General features: G+C 36.8%; 1 protein-coding gene across 13 annotated transcripts in view; it reads left to right on the top strand.

Moving 5' to 3' along the window:
- Positions 1 to 27,758, top strand: part of LOC121736346 (nuclear factor 1 B-type) — a 69,707-nt gene that overhangs the window by 24,495 nt on the left and 17,454 nt on the right. For 2 of the 13 annotated variants that reach the window (XM_042127475.1, XM_042127483.1), the window contains exons 2-14: positions 2,751 to 2,906; positions 10,829 to 11,020; positions 11,706 to 11,913; positions 12,843 to 12,914; positions 14,567 to 14,662; positions 14,949 to 15,107; positions 17,881 to 17,988; positions 18,461 to 18,576; positions 19,136 to 19,232; positions 21,473 to 21,651; positions 22,326 to 22,444; positions 22,801 to 22,889; positions 23,611 to 27,611. In XM_042127475.1, the coding sequence (XP_041983409.1) occupies positions 2,751 to 2,906; positions 10,829 to 11,020; positions 11,706 to 11,913; positions 12,843 to 12,914; positions 14,567 to 14,662; positions 14,949 to 15,107; positions 17,881 to 17,988; positions 18,461 to 18,576; positions 19,136 to 19,232; positions 21,473 to 21,651; positions 22,326 to 22,444; positions 22,801 to 22,889; positions 23,611 to 23,762 (1,743 nt within the window). In that variant the 3' untranslated portion in view covers positions 23,763 to 27,611. Of the gene's footprint in view, positions 1 to 2,750; positions 2,907 to 10,828; positions 11,021 to 11,705; positions 11,914 to 12,842; positions 12,915 to 14,566; positions 14,663 to 14,948; positions 15,108 to 17,880; positions 17,989 to 18,460; positions 18,577 to 19,135; positions 19,233 to 21,472; positions 21,652 to 22,325; positions 22,445 to 22,800; positions 22,890 to 23,610; positions 27,612 to 27,758 lie in introns of those variants that run through there. The other 11 variants (XR_006036998.1, XM_042127480.1, XM_042127487.1 and 8 more) reach the window with 11 other exon arrangements.

Here is a 27,758-nt window from a genome sequence, read left to right as displayed (position 1 = left end):
ATATTACAAACTTTTAATAAATTAAAAGCGAAAATGCCTTGCTTTGAACTGAGTTCAAGCAAAAAATAAACTTGTATTGTTACGTTATACCACATCAAGAGTTTTTAATTTCTTTTCTTGGAAATCATAGGGGATTTTTAAGAAAAAAACTACTTACCTAATGTACCAAAATTAACGGAAACAACTGCAGTCGTAGCCGTAACACCAATTAAATAACAATATAATTAGACAATATTGTTTTATTTAAGGTATGAAGACACAGGTTTACTGTCAGGCTTCCAATATTCAATAAAAACCCATGTTTTTTCCTCCGTAGTACGTCAACATAACCTAAATGTTCCGACCGCCTCATTAAAGTCAGTAGTATTAGTAAGTCGTAAAATCCAGTCATAACATCACACTTGGCGACCAGCTCAGACAGCACGCTGCCAGCGGCGTGCCAGGAGCTGCTGCCAGGAGGTGATGCCAGGCGAAGGTGCCAGGACACGTGGGGAATCCCTGCCAGTGCCAGACCAGTGATAATATTGACTCATTGATTCTGGGTGTTTGTTGATATAGAGTATAAACCATGTTAATGAAGTCTATACGTCATGTATAGTTTTCAGTTTTCTTTCATCTATACTATTGCGTCGGTCGTTTTTCGTCGTCGTTTTATAAAGAAGGCATCTTTATTTGATAGATACCTTCAAGAAGATAAAAACATAGTACTAAACTTCTAATAACTTTTAAAATTTATGGTTGACTTTACTATCTTACGACAATAATTGCCTACACATGCTGATAAATAAACTGTCTGTCCCGGCAAACGTTTCTTTGCCATATAAAGTATTTCGCCCGTATTATTTTATTGAAGTGACAAAATAAGTATGTCACCATGGCAACGTCCATCGCTATCCCGTCGCACAAACAATGGTCGCCGTCAGTCTCGAGTTGTAATAATTTACTATTATTTATTGAACAAATGCACTTATCAATATCAAAAGTACCCAGTAGCCGATTCTCAGACCCACTGAATATGCATATAAAATTTGGTTAAAATCAGTAAAGCCGTTTCGGAGGAGTACGCGGCCTAACGTTGTGACACGAGAATTTTATATATAAGATAAACTAGCTATTTGGCCGAGCTCGGTATTCGATAAAACACGGATAAAATGACATTTTCTAAAAATGATTCCTAGCTAGATCGATTTATCGCCCCCGAAACCCCCTATATACTAAATTTCATAAAAATAGGTGGAGCCGATTCCAAGATTCCAATTATAATATACTTAATAATATATACAAAAAATATTGCTCGTTTAGAGATATAAGATAAATAAACTATTTATTTACAATACTTTCAATTTGATTTACTTCTTTCTTTACGGGTCCAAGACAGGCTTAGCATCTCGCTAGGGGTCTTATGATCGAAAGGGACTGAAAGGGTATTCGTTACCGCCGGGCGCCGCTGTCGATACTGACGACACAGGAGATACAGCGGTTACAATGGTAGACCAAGCCCAGGGTTAAGGAAAATCTGTATTAATATTACAAAACGCTTTAAATCTGAACCGCTTTTAATAAAATTTGGCATAGATTACAGTGGACTACGAAGAATAACAATAACTTTTTATCGCGGAAAAATATAGATACGTAATGCAAACATACAGACTCTATTTTTTTATAGATCTTGATAAATATATCATAATTCCTTCCATTATTATAGTCCTACGAAAAGCCCTTTGTCACTGATGACTCCACGTTACTTGTGAATTCTGAGCACCATCCATTATCCATACAATTGCATGTTGTCATACGTCCATACATACGTGACCTGTCCACTACTTTCGTTCTCTATGGTAAATGGGTTTATGTTGGATGACTAATTTTATGAACTAGTCGACCCGGCAACGTTGTTTTGCTATAATATAGTGAAAATGCGCTAACGAGTCTCGAAGAGCGAAAAGTTGGTATTGGTTCTGGAAAAACTACGGGAAGTTTTTTACGGAATTGTTTGAAAATTATTTAGAAACATTTGTGTATGATACTAAAAATACGTATTGAGTTATAACTGCAGTCATGTTCTTTAGATCATTTATTATAGTAAAAGACTGCATTTATAATTCAACAAAAAAATTGTAGGTTAATAGTTAATACACATGCTTAATATTAACCTTATAAAAATAGCTTTATTATCAATTTATCACTTTATAACTTTTATCACGTATTAGGTTTAAGTTTCACAAGTTTAGCATTTACTCGTATTTACATATTTCTTAGAACTTTGCTATAGCTACTTAGCTAGTCAACAATTATGAAAATATCAAGTAATAACTAAAAATAGTCGAAAATTTTTGACATAGAAAAATCTAGAAATATTTCATTACAACTTACTTTGCCTTTGGATATTTTACTGAATGCTTTGAATGTAAATATTGTAAAACTAAGTATGAATGTGTTAAGTACTTATAAACGAAGATCTTTTGACTTTGACTCGAGGTCTTAGTATAAGTTTTAAATATTTAAATAAATGTATAATCCACTCACTTTATAACTTATAAAATTATATTATTATTATTGAAAATTAGTATTTAATAATAATTATTTTGTAAAAAATTATGTTCCCTACTATTTTCTATAAATTGCCAATACTCGCAAATAGTACAGTCACAGACAAAAGTGTTTCGTAAATAAAAAAAAACAAAAAAAAATGACAGATGTGTCCGCCGTTTTGTATTTATTTTTTAAATGTGTCGATTTGGATGTTCCAGGACGAGTTCCATCCGTTCATAGAGGCCCTGATGCCTTTCGTAAAGTCCTTTTCGTATACGTGGTTCAATTTACAAGCGGCCAAAAGGAAATATTACAAAAAACACGAGAAACGGATGAGTCTGGAGGAGGAGCGACACACCAAGTACGAGTTACAGGTAAATTACAGTTTTTGAATATATTTTTTAAGTTTTTTTTCTTTATGTTTGGAATATTTATTATAGTTGACAGCTACGTAATGTTAACGAAAATTATGGTAGTACCCACCCACGTTACATTCGATAACCTTAGGAAGCGATTACACGGGCAACAATTGCGCCAATATTTGTCCGGCGACACGAACTGGAGCAATTAGTGGAGCAATATGGAGCAATTTCAATAAATTGCGGCAATTATTTTGGCGATATTGGTCCAGATATTTCATATCGCTCAATGTCGCCGATACGAATTGACGAATATCCGATGGGCTCGTGTATAACTAGTTGATGAAGTTGCGCCATATCGCTCAATTGTATTGCGATGTATTGCGCAATATTGCTGCTTGTTGCCGAAAATTGCTTGATGTAGTCGTGACGTCAAAGTTGACGAGAATTGATTGGAGTGGAGCAATTATAGTTGCCCGTATAAGCGTACCTTTACGAATAGGATATAATATTATTACTGCAATGTTTTCAAGCCAGAATGCAGCACCAGCAAAGACAGTTAACAAAAAGTTTGTTTAACCCTTGATAACGTTTATATGTGACGTGTGCAACATGTAGGATTTTGGTCTGATTCAGTGCTAGTAGCGACTTCGGCTCTGACCTTTGCCTAATATTCCCTATTCTATGAAGCTGTTCCTTGTTTCGCTCTCAGAAAGATGAAATAGCCATAAGTTTTACTACTGTCTAATATCTACGAATTATTACTTCTAGAATTCATTTTTACCATCTTGAGTAAAATACATTTCCCAAAACAAAATCTTGAACCAAAATTTTGTTGAGATTGAAGACCTTAAGAGTCCGTATACGAAATTTTGCCGAAATTTTGAAGAAAACGACAGGAATAATCTATATATAGATAAAATTCTATCCAATTCGAGAAAATAGAAAAAAAAAACAAATTGTGCCAAAAAACACGATTCAAAACAACCTAAATCTCACATTATATTACTCGCCGCAAGGCTAATGTGAGAGCTTTTATTTTTTTTTCTTTTTTCTCGAATTGGATAGAATTTTATCTATAGATTATTTACGTCGTTTTCTTTTTATGAATTACAGCTCCAAGTTGCCGAAATTAACAGCAATTCTTTGCTCATTTTCTCTAAAATTTTGCCGAGTTACATATTTTTTTACTCAACTATTTCATATTAAAGTGGTAAAAAGTAATTCCAACATTATATAGACGACTTTCTCAATAGTACATTGTATTTTTTTCATACCGTTAAGACGTCAATACAATCCATAAACAGGTGATATTCTAAAAGTTTTACAGCAAAAATCACAAAACTGTCGAGGGTTTGAGTTGGATTATTTAAAAATACTTTAAAAAAAACAAAAACCTAGCTCAAACATTAGATTATAATTGAAATGATCTTACATGTTGTGCATTAAACTTATAGAAATACGGTATTTTAACTGTTAAATCACGTCTGTTAATCAGCGAAATCGGCAAAATTTCGTATACGGTCTCTTAAGGCTTAAATCAGACCGCAACGCCACGCGGAGATGCATACTGAATTGACAGATTTCAATTGCGTGAGTCTTGTTGCAAATCTGTTAATAAAATCCATACAAATTTAGAAATGCATCTACGCGTCACGTTGCGGTCTGAATTGACCCTTAGGGCTATACCTAATAGCTATGTCCACACTGTGCACTTTCATCTTCAATTTTCGTCATCAACTTTCATATTGGCGCATTCAATCATTGAATGCGTCAAGGAACGCAACGCCAATATTGTCATTTTTGAAGTTTTGGATACGGTCAGAGGGCATGCGTTGCGGGCATGCCTCACGTTGGCTGTTGACTGCGCTATAATGCATGCCCTTGACGAACAGAAAATGGCACAGTGTGGACAAAGCTAATAGTAGCAAGCTACCGAGGTTATAAACTATAAATATATAAAATGTAATCATAGAAGCAAGGAAAAAATATCCAGTAACTTTTGTTCGGTATCGATCAAAATACCAAGGAAATAGAGGGTGTAACAGATAAGGGAGGTTGTAAGCCGCTCCGTGTTAATCTTGTTTATTAGGTCAGAGGATAACTGGGTACTTAGACAAATTGCATTCGATATTTTCGAAAGCGAAGCCATACTAATCTTATATCTTTAAACGAGCAATTCTTGTATATATATATAATTCGAATCTCGGAATCGGCTCCAACGATTTTCATGAAATTTAGTATATAGGGGGTTTCGGGGGCGACAAATCGATCTAACTAGGAATCATTTTTAGAAAATGTCATTTAATTCGTGTTTTATCGAATACCAAGGAAAGCTCGGTCAAATAGCTAGTATTATAAATGCGAAAGTTTGTCTTCTGTCTCTTACCTCTTCCGAGAGTGTGTTTGTCTGTCATCGGTTCACGCTTAAGCCACTGAACCGATTTTGCTGAAATTTGGTATGGATATACTATGAGTCCCGGGAAAGGACATATGATGCTCTTTATCCCGGAAAAATGTACGGTTCCCGGATAAACCAATTTTTGTGCAACGGAGTCGCGGGCGTCATCTAGTTTGATAATATAAGATTTAAGTTAAAAAATCTGACTTCGCTATTATTCAAAGCAATTTTGATAAGTGCACTGAGCTTTATTGTAATTGCAGCTTATCTTTCTTGATTTTTAAACACAAACTTTTACTAAAAATGATGCCTACTGATGCACTAGGCCAGTGGTCACCAATTAGTTTCGCTCGGAGTCCGTTTTAAGAATTGCATTGACCTTCGCGGTCCGCACATTAAAAAAAATTAAACAAATGTAAAATACGGAAAATACAAAGGTATTTGTATCAATGAGAAAAGTGACAATTTTTGTTGCTACGTCATGTTCATCAGTATGTCGAGACCGAAATTAATTTTCAACGAAGTTCATCTTCGAACATGCTTGGTCCACACACAATGGGTCGGCGGTCCGCCATTTGGTTACCCCTGCACTAGGCAATAGTCCTTGCTTGTTTAGCCTTTCCTATAACTTCGTTAATTAGACTAGTTTCCGCACTCAGAGACGTTTAGTGCCGATTAAACTTCAATTTAACGATTAGTTTCACAGATAGGGTTGCCAGGTGAGTCACGAAAAATTACCGGACAACTCCAAATGCGGGGGGAGGGGGGGGATTATAATTGCGGTCATAAAATTGTGGTCGCCATATACTAAGGTAGTAGCTTCTAAAAAAATTAAAATCACCTAAAACTAGGTACCAGTAACACCGACTTTTCTCAAAATACCGGACATTGTTCTGTCCGGTATAACCTTTTATTTTTTACCGGACAGGCCTCGAAAATACCGGACTGTACGCTTAAATACCGGACATCTGGCAACCTTATTCACAGATAATGTGTAAAGGGCTTACGTCAAAATATTCATTTCATTATGATAAGGTAATAAATTAAGAATTAATAAATTATAACGTTAATATTTTAACGTTATAAGATACTTTCATATATAAGAATATTCTGCTGAAAATCTTCTAAACTATCAGCAACATAAGCTCATACAGCTCGCAAGAAAATATTCTTTATGAAACAAAATTTTTATAAGGAAAAATCTCAAACTCTCGTAGTTATTTTTATCGCAAAATTATGTACGCTCAAGCTTTATCTTAATCACATGGTTCCGATAGAATTCATGAAATACAGAGACAAGTTATTGTATTATATTCAGAAACGAATATCTAAGGGTTAAGGCACATGAGCGTCGTTTTGTGAGTTGTCGACCGAAGTGTGCTCGTGGGGCGTAACCCTAAAAGCCTCATGTTTCGATCGATCTTTTTCTCATTCGCAAATAAACTGGTATAAAATGTTTTGGGGGAAGGATTCTCATATATCTTTGGCTTCCTTAGAAACCATTTCATACCAGATCTTTTACAATAGATCGGAACGATCTATCGAAAATAGTCGCCCTAGTATTAAGGGAATTATCGGACGATAAAGGAAAACACGTCTGACGAGACTAAAAGGAACCACACATTATGCACGGTTTCTAAATTTTTTCTAGTTTATCTATTTACTAAAGCTTTGGATTGGCTAACGTCCATACTAGTATTATTATAAATGCGAAATTGTGTTTGTCTGCTCGTTACCTCTTCACGCTGAACCGATTATGCTAAAATTTAGTATGGACATACTTTGAGTTCCGGGAAATACTTTTTATCCCGGAAAAATGTACAGTTCCCGCGCGATAAACGAGTTATGGAACAACGGAGTTGCGGGCGTGATCTAGTCTATATAATATATAAAACTCAAAGGTGACTGACTGACTGATTGACATAGTGATCTATCAACGCACAGCCCAAACCACTGGACGGATCGGGCTCAAATTTGGCATGCAGGTAGATGTTATGACGTAGGCATCCGCTAAGAAAGGATTTTGATAAATTCCAACCCCAAGGGGTTCAAATAGGGGATGAAAGTTTGTATATAATAATACTTCTTAACGCGAGCGAAGCCGCGGGCAAAAGCTCGTTAAAATATAAAATCAACAACGCTGAATAGCTGAACTCCTCTACAAAACCTCAGATACAAAGCTTTACAAAGTTTTCGAACATTACATTGCAGTTGAGGAAATTTCGATAGCATTCGTCTATAGTCGAGGTCGTCCTAAAGGTCAACAGCCAAAAGGTCAACGATAAATTCTCGAATACATTCGGACCATTAAAACGTCTGAAACGGTGGGGTTAGCATAAAAATGAAGTATGTTGAACAAATTTCCACTGCGGAAGATACATAACAGTCTGTGCAGTCGCAATGCGTCTATCGGGCGCCCCTAAAGATATTCCGCGGCCGTACCCGTACACTCACCTACAGAATTGCTTATTTTTTTATTATTTTTTGTCAATTTGTATATATTGGGTATTGGGCAGAGTAGTTTAATTTTTGATAGTGTATTTTCTGTAATATAGTATTAGTAGTTATTAGTTTTTGTATTGAAACGAGGTGTTTAAATTTTGGAGGAGAATTGTTTTGAGGATATTGACATTGACGGCAGTGCAGCACATTTTTTTATTTCTCACGTTATATTTGTATAATATATTAGTGTTTCTGTAATAATAAACTAAATACGAAAAAGGCTGACCAGCTAATTTAGGCATAATGTTTGAAGCAAAAATATGTTTTTTTCTTGCGTAAAAGTACTTTATGTTAAAGATTTAAAATATCCTTTCATACATACGCGATACGGAACGAAGCAAAAACAATAATGCATTTATACTTACTTGATTTTACCTCTTGGAATTGGTACTAGGCACAAAATAAGTCTTTTTTAGTTTTGCCATTTCCCTTAGCACTTTAGTGCGCGAGTGTATGGCGTGCGACTGTACGGCGCTGCAGTCGGTAACCTAATTAAAATTAGGCTCTTGCCTTTCTCATTTCAATATTGATTTAAGGGACAAATCGGCACAGTTTCTCCAATTAATTGCATTTTTGTCATGTTGCTCTATTTCAGTTTATTGCATGAATCCTTCGTACGAACATAAAGTGTATCTTTGGTATAGTAATTTTTGCTGTACGAATATTTAAAACACTTAGGGCCCGTTTCACCACTTCCTGATAAGGTGCCGGATCATATCAAAGGGTTCTCGTGGTTGGATACCGCTGTCGATCCTGGCGACACAGGAGATACAGTGGTGGGAATGTGTGGTGGGCCAAAGCCCGTTTAAAAAAAAAGGTGCCGGATAAGCTTATTTGACAGATTCTCCATACTCCATCTGTCAAGTTAAGTGGTAGATAGCCTTATGAGGAAGTGGTGAAACAGGCCCTTAATGCAATTAGTGCAATATGATAAATAATAGTATCTAATTTCTTTATGCGTAAATATTTTAAATGTCCGAATTGCTATGTTTTGATTGATTTTAATCAAAATGTAAAACCAAGATTGGGTTGCTATAATACTACCAAATTAACCGCTTAATAATGAGTATTTGACACATTCATTCAGTCAAGTTTAAAGTGTTCTTTTTTACTTTTACATCATAATATTTTGGTACTATGTTAAGCACAGTAGCATCCAGGCTTGATGTCCTATTCAGGAAAACTTTCTCTCCAGTAACAAATTTCTTTGCAACCGAAATAAAACTTGCGTCTTTCGCTATCTCATCTCTATAATATATTCTTGTTTCTTGTCCGTCATTCATCTCTCCCTTATTATGGTAATAAATAAGGGGACGAAAATCACAACATGATTTGTATAGATGCAGATAATCAAATGAAAACATGTAACGTCTCAATGTATTATTAGCAGAATAACAATCGCACTTAGAGACATTGAATATTGCTTAACTTTAATTTAATTACGATTTTGTTAGATAATGTACAGACTTTATGTTAAAATCTTTAACAAACTAAAGTTAAGCAAAATGAAGAAACTGGAGAGTGGGCACAATGAAGTAATTAAAATTAAATCTTGCATATTGTCAAGGCTTAACTTGAGGTCACTGTTGTCTATATTATGTGGGCCTTTTTTAATCAAATTGCTTATATTAAGGCGACGCCTTGATAATTTGGCTGCAGCGATATCGATTTTTCTCAGCAATGAATAAAGCTAAGAAATTAAAGTTCATTGTCAGTATTCATCATGTCTTTGTCTTTGAATTACCCATAGCATAACACGATTGGTCAACTTTTATAACACAGAATAATCAATCAAAAAGACCTCTTTAAAAAAGGGCTTCCTATTTTGCCAACAGAGGAGAGTGATTTAAGCTTCCAAAATTTGTACATAAATTGGTTCAAGCATACACTTTAATTTGCCCACAGTTTATATGAAATGTATTTATGGTTTTTAAATTACGTGACAAAAACCATTTTGTCGCTTACGCCCTTTCCATTTTTTGCTGCCGTCTATGAGAGTTGCTTGCTTGTTTTTTTTCTATGGGAGGCCGGGCCAGCCTCTCATAGAAAAGAAGCAATCTAAAACATATCCAACACGGTTTTTTTACTTTAACGCGGCGTCATCCTAATAAGCAAATCAAATCATTTATTTATAGAATAAGTACAGGTAAAAAGATGTTACTGATTACAATACAAGAGGTTCAACTCATTATAACCTATCTGAGGCATGCAAATTATTATTATTGTCAAAGTTAAATTATATAATTTTATATTATATTCCTAAGTTACTGGTTAAATATTTATTTGAGTACCTATGTCTATCGCAAGTAATTTTCTAAAACGACATAAGTAGAAACATTTGTAATTTAACTCGGAGAAAACATTTGATACGAAATCAGAAAAGCTCAGCCCTGCTATTTGTGAGCTGGACAAGAAAATCGTGTCAGAAAATGAAATAAAAATATTTATTTATAGTTTAGGAGATAAAAATCGTCGTAAAACAAAAGTATCTCGTGTCAGCCGGGAGCATTAGTCCAAACAATTTATTGCCTATGTTTTAAATCGAACATAAAACTACAGTATCACGGAGTTTAATCGAAATCGTTTCAAAAGTTTTATTAAAAATATGCAGATCTTTTTAAAAAGTAATGAGAAAGATTATTTACAAGATTCTTCTTAAAAAGGATGTAAGAAAGGACTTTTTGATTTACAGCTTTACAATAGTGATAACTTTACTTGTAGATGGCGATGATAATAATAATGATAAAGTTCATGATTATCATAATGATATTGATGATTACTATGTAGAATAATATAATTACGATGATCTTACTACTCTTGTAAATTACATCAATATTTGTGACGATGATTTCTTTTGAATTAAAAACTATGTAATTATGAAGGCTTGATCATTCGTGAAAAATATAAAGTGTAAACACCTTATATGAAAGTACGATGAACTGAGAAAATAATTTAGTTCCAGATAATAATCTATTTCAGGATAGAGCGACTACACATTTGCTTTATAACTCAATTCTCACTAATCACGTTTCAGAACGAGAAAGCGGAGGTCAAACAGAAATGGGCGTCGCGGCTGCTGGGGAAGCTACGGAAAGACATAACGCAGGACTGTCGGGAGGACTTCGTGTTGTCCATTACAGGCAAGCGGCCGGCCGTTTGCGTGCTGTCCAACCCCGACCAGAAGGGCAAGATGAGACGGATAGACTGTCTACGGCAAGCGGATAAAGTGAGTACTCCACCAAATGGTGATGGTAGTTGATTTCATTGAAAACAAGACACGCTCTAAACCATCAAGTATCTTGCAGGAAATGGACTGTCCCGAGAACTTTGTTATATCAAAGTAGAGAATATGCTTTGATGCTAAACACGCCTCCGTGGTCTAGTGGTATAGAGCGCGGCTCTTGACTCGGAGGTCGTGGGTTCGATTCCCGCGTTGGAAACATGTTATTTCCAAGTTTGGTTAGGACATGCAGTCTGATCACCTGATTGTCTGACAAGTAAGATGAAGCATGCGTCGGATGGGCATGTAAAAAGTCGGTCCTACGCCTGATTTCTCGCCGGTCGTGCCGGTCTTCCATCTCACTGGGTTATGAGAGTTAAGGAATAGAGAGTGCTCTTGTGTACTGCGCACACACTTGGGCGCTATAAAATTACTCCTGCGTAGCTGGCGTGGTTTCAATGAAACCGGCCACCATCACTGTGGGAGCTATTATTATTATTGTTTAAAAGTTGTTATCATGATTATAATACCAAAATTTAATTTGGTGTCCTTTTTATTTTTTGAGCACAAACAAAGCGAAGCGTAGCGTAAGCGTACTTCAGGACCTTGTAATAACCCAACTATGGCCACAACTATGACCCAAGGTTCATTATTATATGTATTCTAATGTACTGCTTATTTCACTTTCCAGGTGTGGAGGCTAGATTTAGTAATGGTGATACTGTTCAAAGCGATACCGCTCGAAAGCACAGACGGTGAGAGGCTAGAGAAGCACCCAGAGTGTACGCAGCCAAACCTCTGTGTGAACCCTTACCACATCAACGTGTCAGTCCGCGAACTCGACTTGTATCTCGCTAACTTCATCAACAGCTATGGTAATGGGAGCGACGGTCTGCCAGGTCTCTCGCTCTACTATATTATTGCTTACCCGCTTGCGTATTAGGGTTCCCACACAAAACTGTGAATTCACATCGCATTGCATCGTAATGACATTTTTATCATGAACTAGATGGCTCCTGATCACTTAGATATAAACCTTCCCTGGTCTTCCGTGAATATTTTAAGACCAAAATTATTCAATCGGTTCAGCCATTCTCGGGTTTTAGCAAGACTAACAAAATTTAGAGTCCATATAGATTTTGTCGCAGATATTTGCGATGCGATGCGAATTCACAGTAATTTGTGGGAGCCCTTACTCATTATACGTAAGATAATATAAAATCTTGCGCGTGAGCTCCAAGGAATCACGGGAATTGTCGTCCCTGCAATATAAGCAGCAATGCTCCATGTGGCGATGCTGTACATTGTAACCCACATTACGTTATGGGCTATTTTTCAATCGTATTCGTCTGACACCCGCCTGATTATAAGTTCCCATTTCCTTAGAACTCGCGCATTAAGTATTATTAATGCCAATTGTTATTGATATCATGCCTTGAAGATTCTGTTTCGAGTCAAACAAAAGAAAGTGAGCCAAAGATTTCAGGTAGTCAAGTCATTGTAGATGCTCATTACTAGCTTGTATATTATTACGCTGCTAAGCTGCAGCTTCATATGTTATGAAAAAGTGGAAACATAATTTACTTTGAAATAGCTTGTAACTATAGCATGGCCGTAGTGTCGTAGATTACATAATTCTAAGGCCTTGCGAATATACTCAACATGATAATTCAAAAACCTTCTTTAACGTTAATGATTGAAGAACCAATTTATTTATTTCTTAAAATCTTTTTTGTCGTACATTGCATTGCAAAGAGAAAGGTCCTTGAATAATTGTCGCTTGAACAGCTTACCATTGGCGAAGTGTTATATCTTCGATATGTTTCAGATATACTAAGCGGTTCTCTCTCGCCACACCCCTCTAGGGATAAAGAGAACGAACACGAGGCTAAGAACAAAGGTAAAACGTCGGTACCGTGTCGTGTTGTAGCTAAGAATGGTCGTTCTGTTGCTTGTGTGCTCTGTTTAAATTTCTTTCCTAAGTTCTTCATTGGTACGTCTTGTATCAGTGTTTGCATCTATGCTTGTGATACTTCTTTTTGCTTCAGTTTTAATGACGTGTTCTCTTTTTTTTGGCTTTATTTTAAAATTTGAAATATTCGATGTTGAAATGTTTTTACTATCTATTTTTTTTGTCTATATTTTGAAATTAATTTCTCTTGTTTAGTTTTCAAAAACCTTTTTTTTCTCTATTCGTGGCTTGTTATTTAATTATTTATATCGTTTATTTGAATACGTAAACATTTGTCTATTGTCCCTATTATATTATACCTCTATTTTTGTAATCAAGATTTTCTATTTATTTAGCTTTGTGCATGATTGTTTTTGTATGAATAGCATCTTAAAAAGCAATTTGCTAAGAAATTGATTTCAATTTTGATACTTAATTTAATGTAATTTTTATAGACTCACTTAAATTAATCATTCATTCTGGTTATTTAATAGGATGTTACGTAAAACATTCATTTAATGTAATGAATCATTCTATACCATTAATTATAGAATTTCTTTTATCAATAGTTTAGGTAAAGATTCTAAAAAGGTATTAAAAAATTAGCTTAATAAACTTCTAGGTTGATCGTAATTTTGTTAAACTAAATTTGAAATCAGTTTATTAGAATAAATGTATTACCAGAATAACTAATACCATTCTTAGTTACATTGATGTTAAAATTGTCGTGCACCGAACACTATTAGTTGGTTTGTGTACGTTAACATTGGCCTGCACTATCATGCTTTTGTTGAAGTTTGATGGATCGATTTTGATGTGGTTTCGATGTTTTTTGATATTTGTAGTCGGTGTTCCTTCTCTTTCGTTTTTATTTTCAGTTGTAACTTTTCAATTCTTGTTGAAAATACTTCTGTGTGTGGATTTTGCGTATTGTGAGGCATTTATAACATACTGACTTTTTAAATATAATGCATCAAAAATTTGAAAAGTTACAATTTAAAATAATACCGTTTTTCGTATAAATGCAAACATTCGAATATATTTAATGAAAACGTTTAAAATAATTAAATAATCTATTAGTAAACTAAACTGTTTGAAAGTATCCCAACATGTTTTGCATTTATATGAATTTTATTTTCAATGTTCTGTATAAATTCAGCACCCTGTAAACCCCAAAAAATTATATTTTTTTCCACACTGATATTTTATTAGACCCTGCTTAAGTACCGTTTCGATGTTAGTAATAGCCACTGGTAGATGCACAGTGTGCGGTCTCTTCAATCCTTCAAATTCATCTAGGTCTATTACTTACAGTACCTACAATATAATATTTTCTTTATGTTTTAGAGTGCATTGATCAAAGTCGACTGAATTATTTTCTTGATTAAAATGTCTTTAATCTTTTACAATAATATTTTTGTCCTTCTTGAAAATAAGTTACTTAAAAATATTGTGAAGAATTATAACATGAGAAGGATAATGAAAATGTTACTGTTAAATGCACTCTATTTTCTCTTGGCCATTAGAAGTCCATTTATTCGTTTACGGCGAGTACTCGCTCGATTTTGATGTAACATTTGCAATGTAATGATGGGTTACAGGCTATACCCATAATCCGTACAACGGAGTGATATGCAACGATATTATTCTAGCGACCGGTGTCTTCTCGTCGAAGGAACTATGGAAACTATCTAAAGGTATCTTTCTTCTTATTTTTTCTACCTATGCTGTTATTGTGTGGTGCTTAAAGTGCTATGCTTTGGGCCTGCAGTCTCACAAATTGATTTGGCAGTGAACTAAAAACGAGATGCTTATATTATGCCACATAAGACAATAAATACGTCTAATAATCATCGATATCAAAATATACTGTAGTAACTTTTTCTTCGTTATCCTAAACGTTATTGCGAATCGTTTTTACGAAATACTTATTACTATACTTAGTACTATTAACATTATTGTTAACTATTGTAATTTTTCCAGCGTCAATACTCCAAGAGACGGGTTCGGAGTCGCCGGGCGGGTCGGGCGGCATTAAGTTGGAGTCCACCTACTACAGCTACAACAGCCCAGCTCCGCCCGCCTTCGAGCCGTCCGCTGACCGTGGCACCCCCTCTGGCATGCTGGTCGGCCAGTGCTTTAGTAAGTATAAAATCTACAGTGATTTTGATATTTTGGCTGGTTCTGACTTCTGGTATGACCAGGCTGGTTTCGTTAAAGGAGTTATTTTTAGTGCACAGGATTCAAGATTACTCTTCATGTACGAGTATTCTTATAATCAAGTAAAAGAGATGAAACGGCTGGCATGAGATCAGGCGAAATTCTGGCGAAAAATCTCAATTCCGGCGATGCAATGATCTCTTTTCTTTCTAGGCAATGGGGTGATAAGCCTACATTGTCTTCCAAATATAAAAACAACATATTATTTGTTTAAATCGGCCAAAATCTCAGCTACTCAACCACCCGAGACGTATGACCAGGTAAACTAGAAATTGACGAAACACAAAAAACAGTTCATCCAATCTAAATCATATTGAGCGCTTTATCACTTCGGGGGAGTTTACTCATATCGAAGCACGGCTCTCCCACGCGTTAACTATTTATAGTGACGTAGAAATAGATCACTATAATCAGTTCTATGAATGTTTTGTTTTTTTTAGTATAATTTAACAAAATAGAATTTTATTAATATTATAATGGATATTTGGAATTTATCAGCTAAAAATGTTGTAATCTACTAAAATGTCTAAAATTTCCGTAGCCATTGACCAAACCACCAATTAATGTAAATACAAAAACAACTTTTGTATTTACATTAAATGGTGGTTTGGTTTTATCTCTTGAGGTTAGGATAAACAACAAAGAAAGAACGTGCTCCTCAATAAGTGTCAACATAAAAGTTAGCACATAATAACAATTAATCGATTCCAGATCCCTGATAAGGATATTTAAATTGTACATGATAATGAGACGTCAGTGATCAGTATGCGGCGCGGGTACGGCGCGCATACATGTAGGAGGTTACGATTACGCACGGGTCACTGACATTCGCATTGTTCCCAATATGTCCGGGTTGCGACCTACTGACAAACAATAAAACACTTCTTCACGTCAAGCCATCATGGATAACTATTACCCATGTCTACAGCATAAAGTTAATATACCTAGCGGAATAGAGAAACAAAGGCCTGAGCAAGAGAGATGTCACTATCAGTAACACTGCGTGGTAAAAAGAGACGTGTGATACATGACAACAGCACCCTTTTTTTGACGTCCAGTCGGCACGTGCCGCACGTTGACAATTTAATCTCATAGAAATTAGAAATCATGTTCAATCATGCTTGTGTAAGTGTATACGTACACATATTTTTACACAAAGATGAAACCAATTTCGGTTTCGTTTGACAGCTCGAGATTGTTGCTCTATTCCGCTAGTTATATTAACTTTATGGTCTACAGTATGCACAGTTGACATCAATAATGGGAAATCATAGACAACGGTTACACGCTCAGTCTGGCATCAGTTCAGTCCATCAATCTGAGATTGACGCCAGAATGATGGCTGAAAAGTACAAAATAAAGAAATGATATTATGTTAGACGATCATTATCCCGTCATTATGACCAAACTGATAGATTGAACCTGATGCCAGATTGACCGTTTAACTGTTTTCATAGACGAATCTTTAACAATAACAATATATATACAGGTAAATTATAATAATGATAATAATGTAATAACTAATAATAATTGAAAAGAAAAAAAATCTTAATCAAAAAGACCACCCCGCAGCGTACCATGCTCAAATGTCCCCATTTCCGTGCTGAATGTCCAGGGAGGGGTTGGGCTAGCTGCACGCCCCGTTGCGTGGATCGTTACCTGGCCTTGTACCATGAAACTGTTTTAAGACTCAAACAATCGGACGAAAATGCCGCGTCCTACTCTAACATACGTGAAAATGCCGTTGTTAGAGCAGGACCCGGCATTCTCCTCCGATTGTTTGAGTCTCAAAACCGTTTTGTAGTAGGGCTACTGATTCCCGCAACCGTCGTCCAAACTGGCGAACGAAAGCTTTTGCTTCGTTGCAAGTAATCCGTACTTCCGTACTAATATTATAAATGCGAAAGTGTGTCTGTCTGTCTGTCTGTCCGTCTGTCTGTTTGTCTGTTACCTCTTCACGCTCAAACCGCTGAACAGATTTTGCTGAAATTTGGCATGGAGATACTTTGAGTCCCGGAAAAGGACATAGGATCCTTTTTATTCCGGAAAATGTACGGTTCCCGCGCGTTAAACGAATTTTGGAACAACAGAGTTGCGGGCATCATCTAGTTAAGAATATTTGGAAGGGCTTAAAATACTGTGACTAGAGGAGTCCACACCGCCGTTTTTCCATACAAACGCTGTCCCCTGTTTCCTCCCTGGATAATGCCGGTAGAGTTATGATTTTTTCCCTGAATATCTATGGCCACTATTAGCATGTCCCTATGTTTTCTTTTTTTTCATAATTTTATTATTTAAAAAAATATGAACGTCCAAAAACCCAAAAAAATGGCAAGATTTTCGTCTGTGTTCAAACACCTAGAAAACAAAACTGGCTTTAAAATATACTAAAAAAGGAAAACATAGGAACACAGCTCAAGCCTTGTTTTAATTCTTAATGAAAAAAATACTTAAATCGGTTAAGTTTTGGAGAAGGAATCAGCGGACAACGAATGGAAGATTTTCTGTTCTTTTATTAGAACTTTTGTCGTGTTGTCTCTATCGCGGTCTGCAGTGGGAGACTTGAGATTGGTGAGACAGCAATACATTTTCAAATACCTATTTTCAATTTCTCTCGCCCCTGGTGTATCCTCTTAAACAATATTTACCTTATTTAAATTCGTTCGATGCTAATGTGTATTGTTTTCTGTTCCAGACATCCCCCACAGTTCAGCCGCGCTGAGCGTGGCGCAGTCCCCGCTGGTGTCGTCCAATACCATCTTCTACCAACACGCGCCGCCGCCCACTGATACGCATCCCACTTGTGAGTTATCTCATGGTACTCCTTATACATAGTAAATCAAGCTTAATATGCTAAGTCCTAACTAGGGATGTTAGGAGCTGTTATAAATGCGATATTGGTTTTGTCGTTAAATTATATACTTATTCCTGTTTTCATAAAACGCTTCCTACCGCTAAGTTGTAAGACGTGTAAAATGTAAATGACGTATCTCGTAAGATTTTCAAAATGTTTAAATGTGTCATTTAAGTCCTTAAAGCCTTAGAAGATAGGTTGGTGAAAATGTTTTAGATATACCTAAAAGAAACACGTCTCTAAAGAAGCGCTAGAAGACACTAAGCTATTCGTGGTTGGTAAAAACGGGGATTACCTTAAAATGATTACCTTTAAAAACTTTTGAATTAACAGAGGAATGAGTATTTCAAAGCATTTTTATCGAAACACCGTTGCCAAATTCTTTATATTAAGATAAAGACGGACTCATTAAATATTCCAGCATCAGACGGTCTATCAAGCCAGCACGGGGGCAAGTATGAGAGCGCGCCGCAGGACTCGCTCGGGGACTTCGTCACCTTCGTCTGCCAGGATCCTACGGATGTGCAGCAGCTTCAGGTAGCGTCTTATTATGTTCCAATTCTAATAAAAGCTGGTCGCTGTTAAGCATTAGTGTCCTAACCCATATTTTTTTTTGTTGTTAAATTTTGAATCCAGTCTTGTTCTAAATCATCTAAAGAACATAACGACATTCATAACTCAATACGTAATTTTTTGTGGGTTAGAACACGAATGCTTAACAGCGTACAGCTATGACTTGTAATACGTCAGGACTCAGTAGTCATCATCCATTCCGTTAATATCAGTCAGAACCTTGGTCATGACTCATGAGTCACGACTCGAATAAGTTATTGAAAATTGTGGTCTGTGGTGGCGTTAAAACTCCAACCGTCTTTGCTTGATGAAAGTTACATAATATTATCATATTTTAAATATATAATCATATTTTAAATATATAACATAGGCGTCCATCGTAATATTAAACAACAAAGTGGCCAAGGCATTCAACTCTCCATAAGACAATAACTTTGTCCAAGAACGAACGGGAATCGTGAATCGCCCTATAGAAGTCCTGCAGTATCTGCACAATCGTTCATTCGTTCAAATTACGTTTCAGGTTCACAGTCTCTCACGGAGTCCAAAGCCGTACTTCCAGCTGCCGCCCCCGCCGCTGCCGCCCATGGCCAGGCCCGTCACCATCATCAGATCTACAAGTATGCTTTAAGCCCATTAACCTATTCACCTTCTCCTCGACTGCCCTGCTCTACTACAGAGCAGGAACAGGCACCTTGGTCGCCACGAATACTCGTCCACACAGGACATTCGTGGCACCAACCCCAACCATATCGTTCAATTTATGAGCAGTATTGGGTTGAGGACGGTACTATAGTGCGAAGGAGCCACAATAGATCCTCAAGAGTCGCAGTGACGTCGGGGCTACATCGACCTGCCTCCAAAGAAGAAAAAAATGCTTTAATTCTTATATTCTATGTAACACCTCCAAGAGTATGGCTCTAAGGGATAATATCATAACAATGCTAACAGAGTCAGATAGCAAAATGGTATCTTATCTTATATCTTTAAATGAGCAATTCTTGTATATATATAATTGGAATCTCGGAATCGGCTTCAACGATTTTCATGAAATTTAGTATATAGGGGTTTTCGGGGGCAATAAATCGATCTAGCTAGGAATCATTTTTAGAAAATGTCATTTTCATCGAATACCGAGCAAAGCTCGGTCAAATAGCTAGTTCATACTAAACTGTCAAAACAACGCTAGTAATATTTTATGAAAATACCATAATTGTGAGTATTTTGATAGCAAACTGAGTGACACGAAGTGAATACGCAAGAAACAAAGCAGCTTGAGTGGTGGAATCGGTGTACGGTTGGCACATTAGCTTCGAGAATCAATATCATGCGTTACACCCACGGAGCTAATACAAAGAGGAGGTGTGGTAATCAAATGTCCTTATGAAACGACGCGGGACAATTTGCGGGGTGAGGAGGTGTCAAGCTCCGCCCACTTTTCAATATTTCATCCATCGGCTAAAAGCAAAACTACTAGCTTAGGTCGATGTTGATGTTACTACCTACGTAGTTAAGCTATCTTACACCAGATGTCAAAAATCTTGTACATTATGGGACGTACTCAGAACTTTAAAAAATGTATAAGTATAATATTAATTATAATGTCAATCAATAAAGCATGTTGTATGATTTTTTTAATGTAAAATAAGGGGAGAAACCTGGTGGAAAGCAACTTTTGTCGCCCATGGACACTCGCAACATCAGAAGAGCTGCAGGAGTTTTGCGATTGTGCGAAATAACAATGATTACCCAAGTAAACTGAGATTTATTCGGACACACTATTACAAGATAATATTACAAGATGCAGCTCAGATGACAAAGAGACCATAGATCAGTGACCACGCATAGACAACAGAAATATACTTTTAAAAACATAAAGCACTGACACACAGCATAGACTATGGACATTGGCTCCAAGTAGCAAGCTATTTACACAATTATAGCAAATTACATTGTTTAGTTTATACTAACTGTTCTAACAAGGAGCGTTGCCAGCCTTTTAAGAGGTAACAGGGTAAGGGAGGGTAGGGAAGGGAACAGGGTAGGTACTAGATAATAGATACTCTTTCAGTTACTTTATTTTTTCATTTTTGAGCGAGCCCAAAATCGTCATGATAAAAATTTTAATCAATTACTATAATAATATCACATAATATTTACCTGTTATTATCCCAAACAAATTAAAACAAAAACTTAAAAGAAATTTCCGCAAACAAAGACATTTTTGTTTGTTGGCTGGCCAAATGTCAGCGCGCGTCAACATTAGCAAAGAAAACTGTCATTGCAATACTTAATAAAATAATTTAATTCTAAATACGGCCCTGGACATTTGTTACGTTTAAAATAGTTATCCTAGATGACGACAGATGGCGGTTTATAAGTTATATGTATAATAATTAAAGCTATATAAGCACGGTTTTAGCTATTAAATGTGTTTAAGACTAAGTGTATAACGGTTTTCAGTATTCAAGTATGATTATTCCAATCAACTTATGCAAAAATATACGCGTTCACGTATGTAATATGTATTATCTTTCACAGGTTTGGCCATCTAGTGTCAAGTAGCATTATTAACGTTGACAGCTAAAAATAATATGTTCTAGAACTTTTTTATTTAAATTACATTTATTGGGAGTCTCGTTACGTGTGTACCTGACAAACGCTGAAAGTGTACTGACTTAAGCCCCGCCCACAATGATGACGTCAGGACCTAGTTGAAAATCACAGTGCACAGTTGCTAAGGCCAGCTCCTCTTTGTATTAGCTCCGTGATTACACCTTACAGCGACAAGTTGCAGTTCAACCAAAGCTGTACAATACGTCAAAAGTCCAGCTCCTTAACTACCTTACGTCTGTTGCAGCGAGCGAGCTGAGCGGAGTGGGTGTGGGCAGCGTGGGCATGGGCGGCGTGGGTGGCGGGTCACCATCATCTCCGGAGGTCCGGTCACCGCCGACGTCGCCACGCCGCCGCTCGCCCCACTACCGCGACTGCCATCCCCCCATCTCGCACTTCAACCACTTCCACGCACAGCCTCAGCAGGTAATAACATTGTTGTACTATCTGAGAAGTTGATTCATACAGCGCCTTCACATTAAGTCGCAAGCACAGCGGCAGCAGCGCTGCAGCCGCGCGACTTCTATGCAAAAGACAGTCGCGCGGCGGACCTAAGTAATTTGATCGCGTTACGTCAAACTCATTCGACCGACTACAGCTGACATTGAATTGACATAAGTTGACCAAATGACGTAGGTTCGTCGACTGCCTAGACTCAATTTCTTCGATGGTACATGCTTTATTGGAGTTCTTCTATGTCCGTTTTACCAACCACAATCTTACTTTGGGTATCCTCTGGAAGTCATTTAAAGTCGTGACGTTCCTCTTAAAAATACCTTAAAGCAACGACTGCAACGTGTCTCCTAAGGATTTATAGCGAATAGAGAACGCTTAACATCAGAGATTGCTTGGCAAAAACGGACATTACTACTTCAGTCGTTTTTCTGAGGGCCACGGCTTTGACCTTCTATAACACTCCTCTTAACGATATGCCAGCTCTTCTGTTCATTACTTTAATGGTATATCTGCTATCGTTAAAGTCATTGCTACATAGAAAAGTTTGGGAAAGACGCGTTCTCCCTTATGATCTCTTATGAAAGAACGCTTTCTCATAGGTTCTTCAGTTGTTACTGTAGGTCTGATGATAGGCGGTATTCCAGGTGTTCAGCTACGGGTCGATGGGCGGTGGAGCGGTGCTGGGGAGCGGTGGGGGCGGTTCGTCACCACCCGGTGGGTTGGGACTGTATGCCCCGAGACATCCACCTCGGGCTCCACCAAGGTACACTTTTTTCTTTTACTATAATCTAAATAACAGGCGTTGTGTTTTGCATTGTCTGGCGTTTTTTCCTTGACTATAAAGTTAAAAATTAACCGATATCAGGTACATACATCTCATTACATAAAACATGTATAAATAAGATTTAGATACAATTTAAGCTGGACATCACTTTAAAGTCATGTGGTTATTTAAAGAAACTTTTGAAGGTCAGGAATTCAGCTTAGATAGCTTAGATTAATGCAAAAATGTTTTAAGCAATTTGATAATAATCAATAATGATGTTCCTGAATGTAATTAATTTCAAAAGTTTACGGTTTTGGTAACGATGATTTGTAATAGTAATATTTCTTATTCAGATGGAATGCTCCGTTCCCAACGTTAGAAGAGGAGTTCAACATCATGACTGCCCCGACCGGACCAGACCACGTCGTTCTACTGGATGATGGTAAGAAGTTCGTCTAATTTAACTAAGTCTTACTAAACTACTATTAGGTCTTAATATCATTTAGTTACAAAACTATAAGTAATTAAATAAATCTATAATATGGAGCAATAATTTTTATTTTTTTGTGGCGCCCAACGTGGGGCTGCAATACTGCTATGCCATAGTTTGGGTATGCTAACTTATAAATTTGGACATTCGTCCAAACGTACCATAGAGAAAATTGATTCCTAGGCAGTTGACAGACCAACGTCATTTGGTATCACGAAGTTAATATACCTAGCGGAATAGAGAAACAAAGGCCTGAGCAAGAGAGATGTCAGTATCAGTAACACTGCGTGGTAACAAGAGACGTGTGATACATGACAGCAGCACTCTTTAGTGTATACGTACATATATTTCTCACACAGATGAAAACCAATTTTGGTTTCGTTTGACAGCTCGAGATTGTTGCTCTATTCCACTAGGTATATTAACTTTATGTTTGGTATGGATCATGTCAATTCAATGTTACTTGTCATCTGTCGGCTTGGTTTGACATAACGCGACCAAACTACGTAGGTCCCACATCTGCCTAGGAATCAACTTCTCTGATAGTACCAGTCTACAGATCATGAATATTATTAACTTCCTATCTATTTACTGTATCGTTAGAGATAATATTACCAAAATTAACTTTTATAATATTATACAAGTCTACTAAGGAAATTATAATGTAAAGTAGAGGTGTTTTACATTCCAGAACGGTTCTTCCAATCGAACGTGATAACGTCGGATGCGACGGCCATGGACACGACGAGCAGCGTACAGGTCGGCGTGGACTCGGCCGAGGACATCGCCCCGGACAAGAGCGCGCCGGACCTGCGCTCGCCGTGATCCGCGCCGGCCGCCGCCGACGCGTGCGGCGCGCCCGACGGCTCGGCCGCGACTGTGCTCCGCTGGACCCCCGCGCCCCTCCCCCACTGGCGCCCGGTCACTCATCGGACTGTTTAATTTTTTTTAATTCTACCCATTTTTTTCGTGTACAGGATTCGTAGTGTATTCCATTATTACTGAAGGAGGCTAATTGTAAATATTGTTGAACTCGGATCGGCCCCCTCGTAGTCGAATTATTTTTATGGCATATTGACTGTTCGGAACGGCGAATTCGTACTGGCGTTCATTTCGAGAGCCATCTAGTGGCAACGAAACTCAGTATAGTTATTCGAATGCGCTCCGCGAAACCGCAATACTCCAATCCGAGGTTACTATGTAAAAAGCTACGAATATAACAACATGCTATATTCTAATATTTTTATAGAATATAAAATAATGATCGAGCCTTCCAGTAATTTAGTGAAAGTGTTGTTAAGAAATCAGCTTATAAATTATTTTGCTGACCTAAAAGGCAGTTAGTTTACGGAATGCTTCCAATGCTGCGTCGCGACGCGGCGTCGTCGACGAGTGTGATATTATAAGTTGTTTTTGTTCTGTTGTGAGTTTTGTATTGACAAGTGTATAGTTTAAGTGTCGTAGATTACGGAGATTTTTTTTTAACTTATTAAACAAATATTTAAGAAAGACGAGCCTTGCTTACGAGATTAGTTTAGTTATACGTTTAGAGGCAGTGATAAAATCAACATTGTTGCTATTTTGATCTGAAATTTCATACTAGACTTAGAATTTTTTGGCTTTTGTACTTTTTTTAAGGGGAGTCCTATTTTTTCTTTACGTGTAGTCGATCTTTGAAAAGCAATAAAACGTCAATTAAATTGAATTTTCAAATCGAAGGCAACAACCGTTGATTCGTAGTGACGGGAGTCAAGAAAATTTTTATAGGTGCCTTTTATAAATTGTATATTAACATAATATTAACGTAGGTTTTCCTTAACGCATCAGCTCCTACCCTCTGCCCTATAGGATACTCTCACCTGCTTCTTGGAATGTTTTCTCACGTACTTAACGTTCGTTTAGCGACCCCGTGGCCATACGAGAAGAGCTAGTCATTAGGGTTACTGTAAATTAATGTTTCATATAAAGTTTTATATTTACAATTTAAACGATACCTCTTACGTTACTAAGTAAGGGATGAAAAACTAAATTTGTGGCCAAATTACACTTAACGAAATCCAAATATATATACACGTTTTTATAGATTTTAGATTTATAAGTGGTACTGTTAAGTTCTTTGTGTCATCCCTATTGTCCACCTTTGAATATAATTTTCGAACTTTCGCTATCTCCTTCTTGACGTTTTCTATCTCACTCTCGTACTAGGAATAAAACCGTAGATCACGTATGGTCTCGCATCGACGTCGGGTTCCTACCAATAGATGGCGTTTATATACAAATATTTTTAAATATATTCGGTTGCCCATATTTAAATGTAACTAGTAATTTAGTATAGTAGAATATATAGCAATAAACGATGAGCAATAAATAAATAAAAATATATTATATAACAGCTTAGTGAAGCTAGAATTGGTACTGAAGTAGCCGAGGTCGACACTCGTATGACGCGCGATATATTTTATAACATAGTGAGTAAAGCCGGAGTACTGAATTAGTATGGTCGGCATAAGGTACAACTAGTTGTAGCGACTTCACAGAAACTATAGAGTACAGCTATATAGTCCGTAGACAGAATAGTCAATTGCTAGCTATAGACAATATAGAGGATATACAGACAAAATAAAGGCTTTGAATCGGAGACCTTCGTCATAGTAACCGGGTGACGAATTTAAGCTCATTGGTGCCGAAAATTTTAGACTGTGATTAAATTGTTCATTCAGGAGGTGTCTTATATTGAAATAGTCATTTTGTATGATTGGCGTCGCACAGGCGTGCGATAGGTGAGAACCGATCTATAGCCGTGGACTCCGTTATAGAGAGTGCCTCGCCAGGCAAGGACCAATTTACAACAGAAGACGCCGCTGTAGTTGGTAACCAGTCCGGCGAGGACCGACTAACAGCTGTAGTTGGTTTTTCACCAGGTGGGGATCGACCTATAGCTGTGATTGTAGTTAGCGCCTCGATCTGCAAGGACCTTCTCACAGCTGTGGACACTTCTATATTTGGTGCCTCGTCAGGCGAGAGCTGGCATACAGCAGCAGACACAGTTGGTCCCTTACCAACTGAGGGCTCACTTATAGCTGTGGACTTTATTGAAGCTAGACCCTTGCTAAGTGAGGAACGATCTATAGCTGAGGACGCCGCTATAGCTGGTGCCTCGACCAGAGCATTTGTTACAAGTATTGGAGTTGTAAATTGTTAACCGCGTTAGTAGATTCCGTAGTATTTTTTTAGCTTCGCAATAGTTGTGAGTCTGTCACGAAAACAGCCGGTCCGGGTGTTTTCATGGCAGATACTTTGATTAGCATCATTGTTATGATATGGAAGTAATAATTGAAAGCCTAAACATTATGTGCCTTAGATACAACAATATTGTATATTTATGATGCGTTCTATACAACGTGCTAACTAGAAATAAATTATTACGATTGTTTTCGAAGCCTGAACCGTGTATTTAGTGTTGATTTCCGCATGGGCTTGAATACCGTTTGTCATCCCTGGAGCTAGTTTCCCTAACAATTTGGGCACCCAGAGTACCTTTTTCTTCGACTTACTCCTAAGTGTTTCGTACGTCGAACACGACCGGACATCCGGTGGTTAATTTTAAAATTTCAATATACCCTCATCTAATTATTGTACTATTAAGTAATGCTTCGCGTAGTTTTGCTGATATATAATATAATGTATCATTTTAGTACTTACCTACATTTACCCTCTTATGTATTACTGAAGTGTATCTTTATAAGCGCAAAATTAGCCTCACTTGTTTTGGATATAATTTCGAGTATCGCGTCGCTTGTGTACCCCTCTCGATGTATCCCCCCTCGTGAGTTGTTCGAATTTGTATTTATATAATAAAGTAACGATCCGTCTTACTGTTAAGTTTTGGATTTCAGAAAATGACATACGTAATTAAAGTGTAATGTAAAGTTAACCGATAATACTAACTTAGTTCATCGATATGCGAATTAAATTGTTTAGCGAATTTATTAATTATTTTTAGTACTTTGTCCATAATCTGTAAATATCTTCGGGAGCGTATATAATTTTGTACTCGTGTAATGTAGACAGAGTTGCGTTTGTCCTTACTCACATAATTTTCTAGTTTTGTTGTTTTTTTACGTTTAGTTGTAAGTACGTGTGTAAGTCGAGCGCGTATTCGGCGAGTTACAACGAGAGCCGTTTGGTTTATATGTTAACTAAAGATAGACTTGTAAAAATGTTATAACATGTATTTTTAACCTATACATAGTAAGATATTTATAGAATTTTAGTCGTTTAATTATTTTGAACGACTTGTTATAAAGAAAATTGGTGCTTGAAGCTTAAAACAAATATGTACGGTTCGTGCCGTGTGTGTATTGTCATGGTGGACGGAGCATTTGACATAGCATGCGTTGTTATGCTCGTTGTTGCGTGAAAATGTATATTTAATTATCACATGAAAGATAACATAATATCGCCAATAGATGGCGCTTTCACATTAATAAAAGCACGCCATCTGTTGATGTACAACTAGCAACTTTTGTCTATGGCTGATTAACAACTTTACTGCATAAATATGTAATTTCACGCAACTGAAACGGCAATTATAATAATGTAGGTAAACCTTGCTCAATATCGACGAAAACTGAGAGTGTTACAGTTGATGCAATACAAACAAACAAACACAAATTGACTTTTATTTTATGACATCCCTATCTGCACAGTATGTGATAATGGTTTGGTAAGAGAAGAATCGAGTACGAAAACTTCCTTACTAATAAAAACATTTACATAGCGAAAACCAGACAAAGACTGCCTATCGTTGTGTGGAAGCCA

Source organism: Aricia agestis, chromosome 19 (assembly GCF_905147365.1).
Source record: "Aricia agestis chromosome 19, ilAriAges1.1, whole genome shotgun sequence".
NCBI classification, from domain to species: domain Eukaryota; kingdom Metazoa; phylum Arthropoda; class Insecta; order Lepidoptera; family Lycaenidae; genus Aricia; species Aricia agestis.
This window is presented reverse-complemented; position numbering and strand designations above follow the sequence as displayed.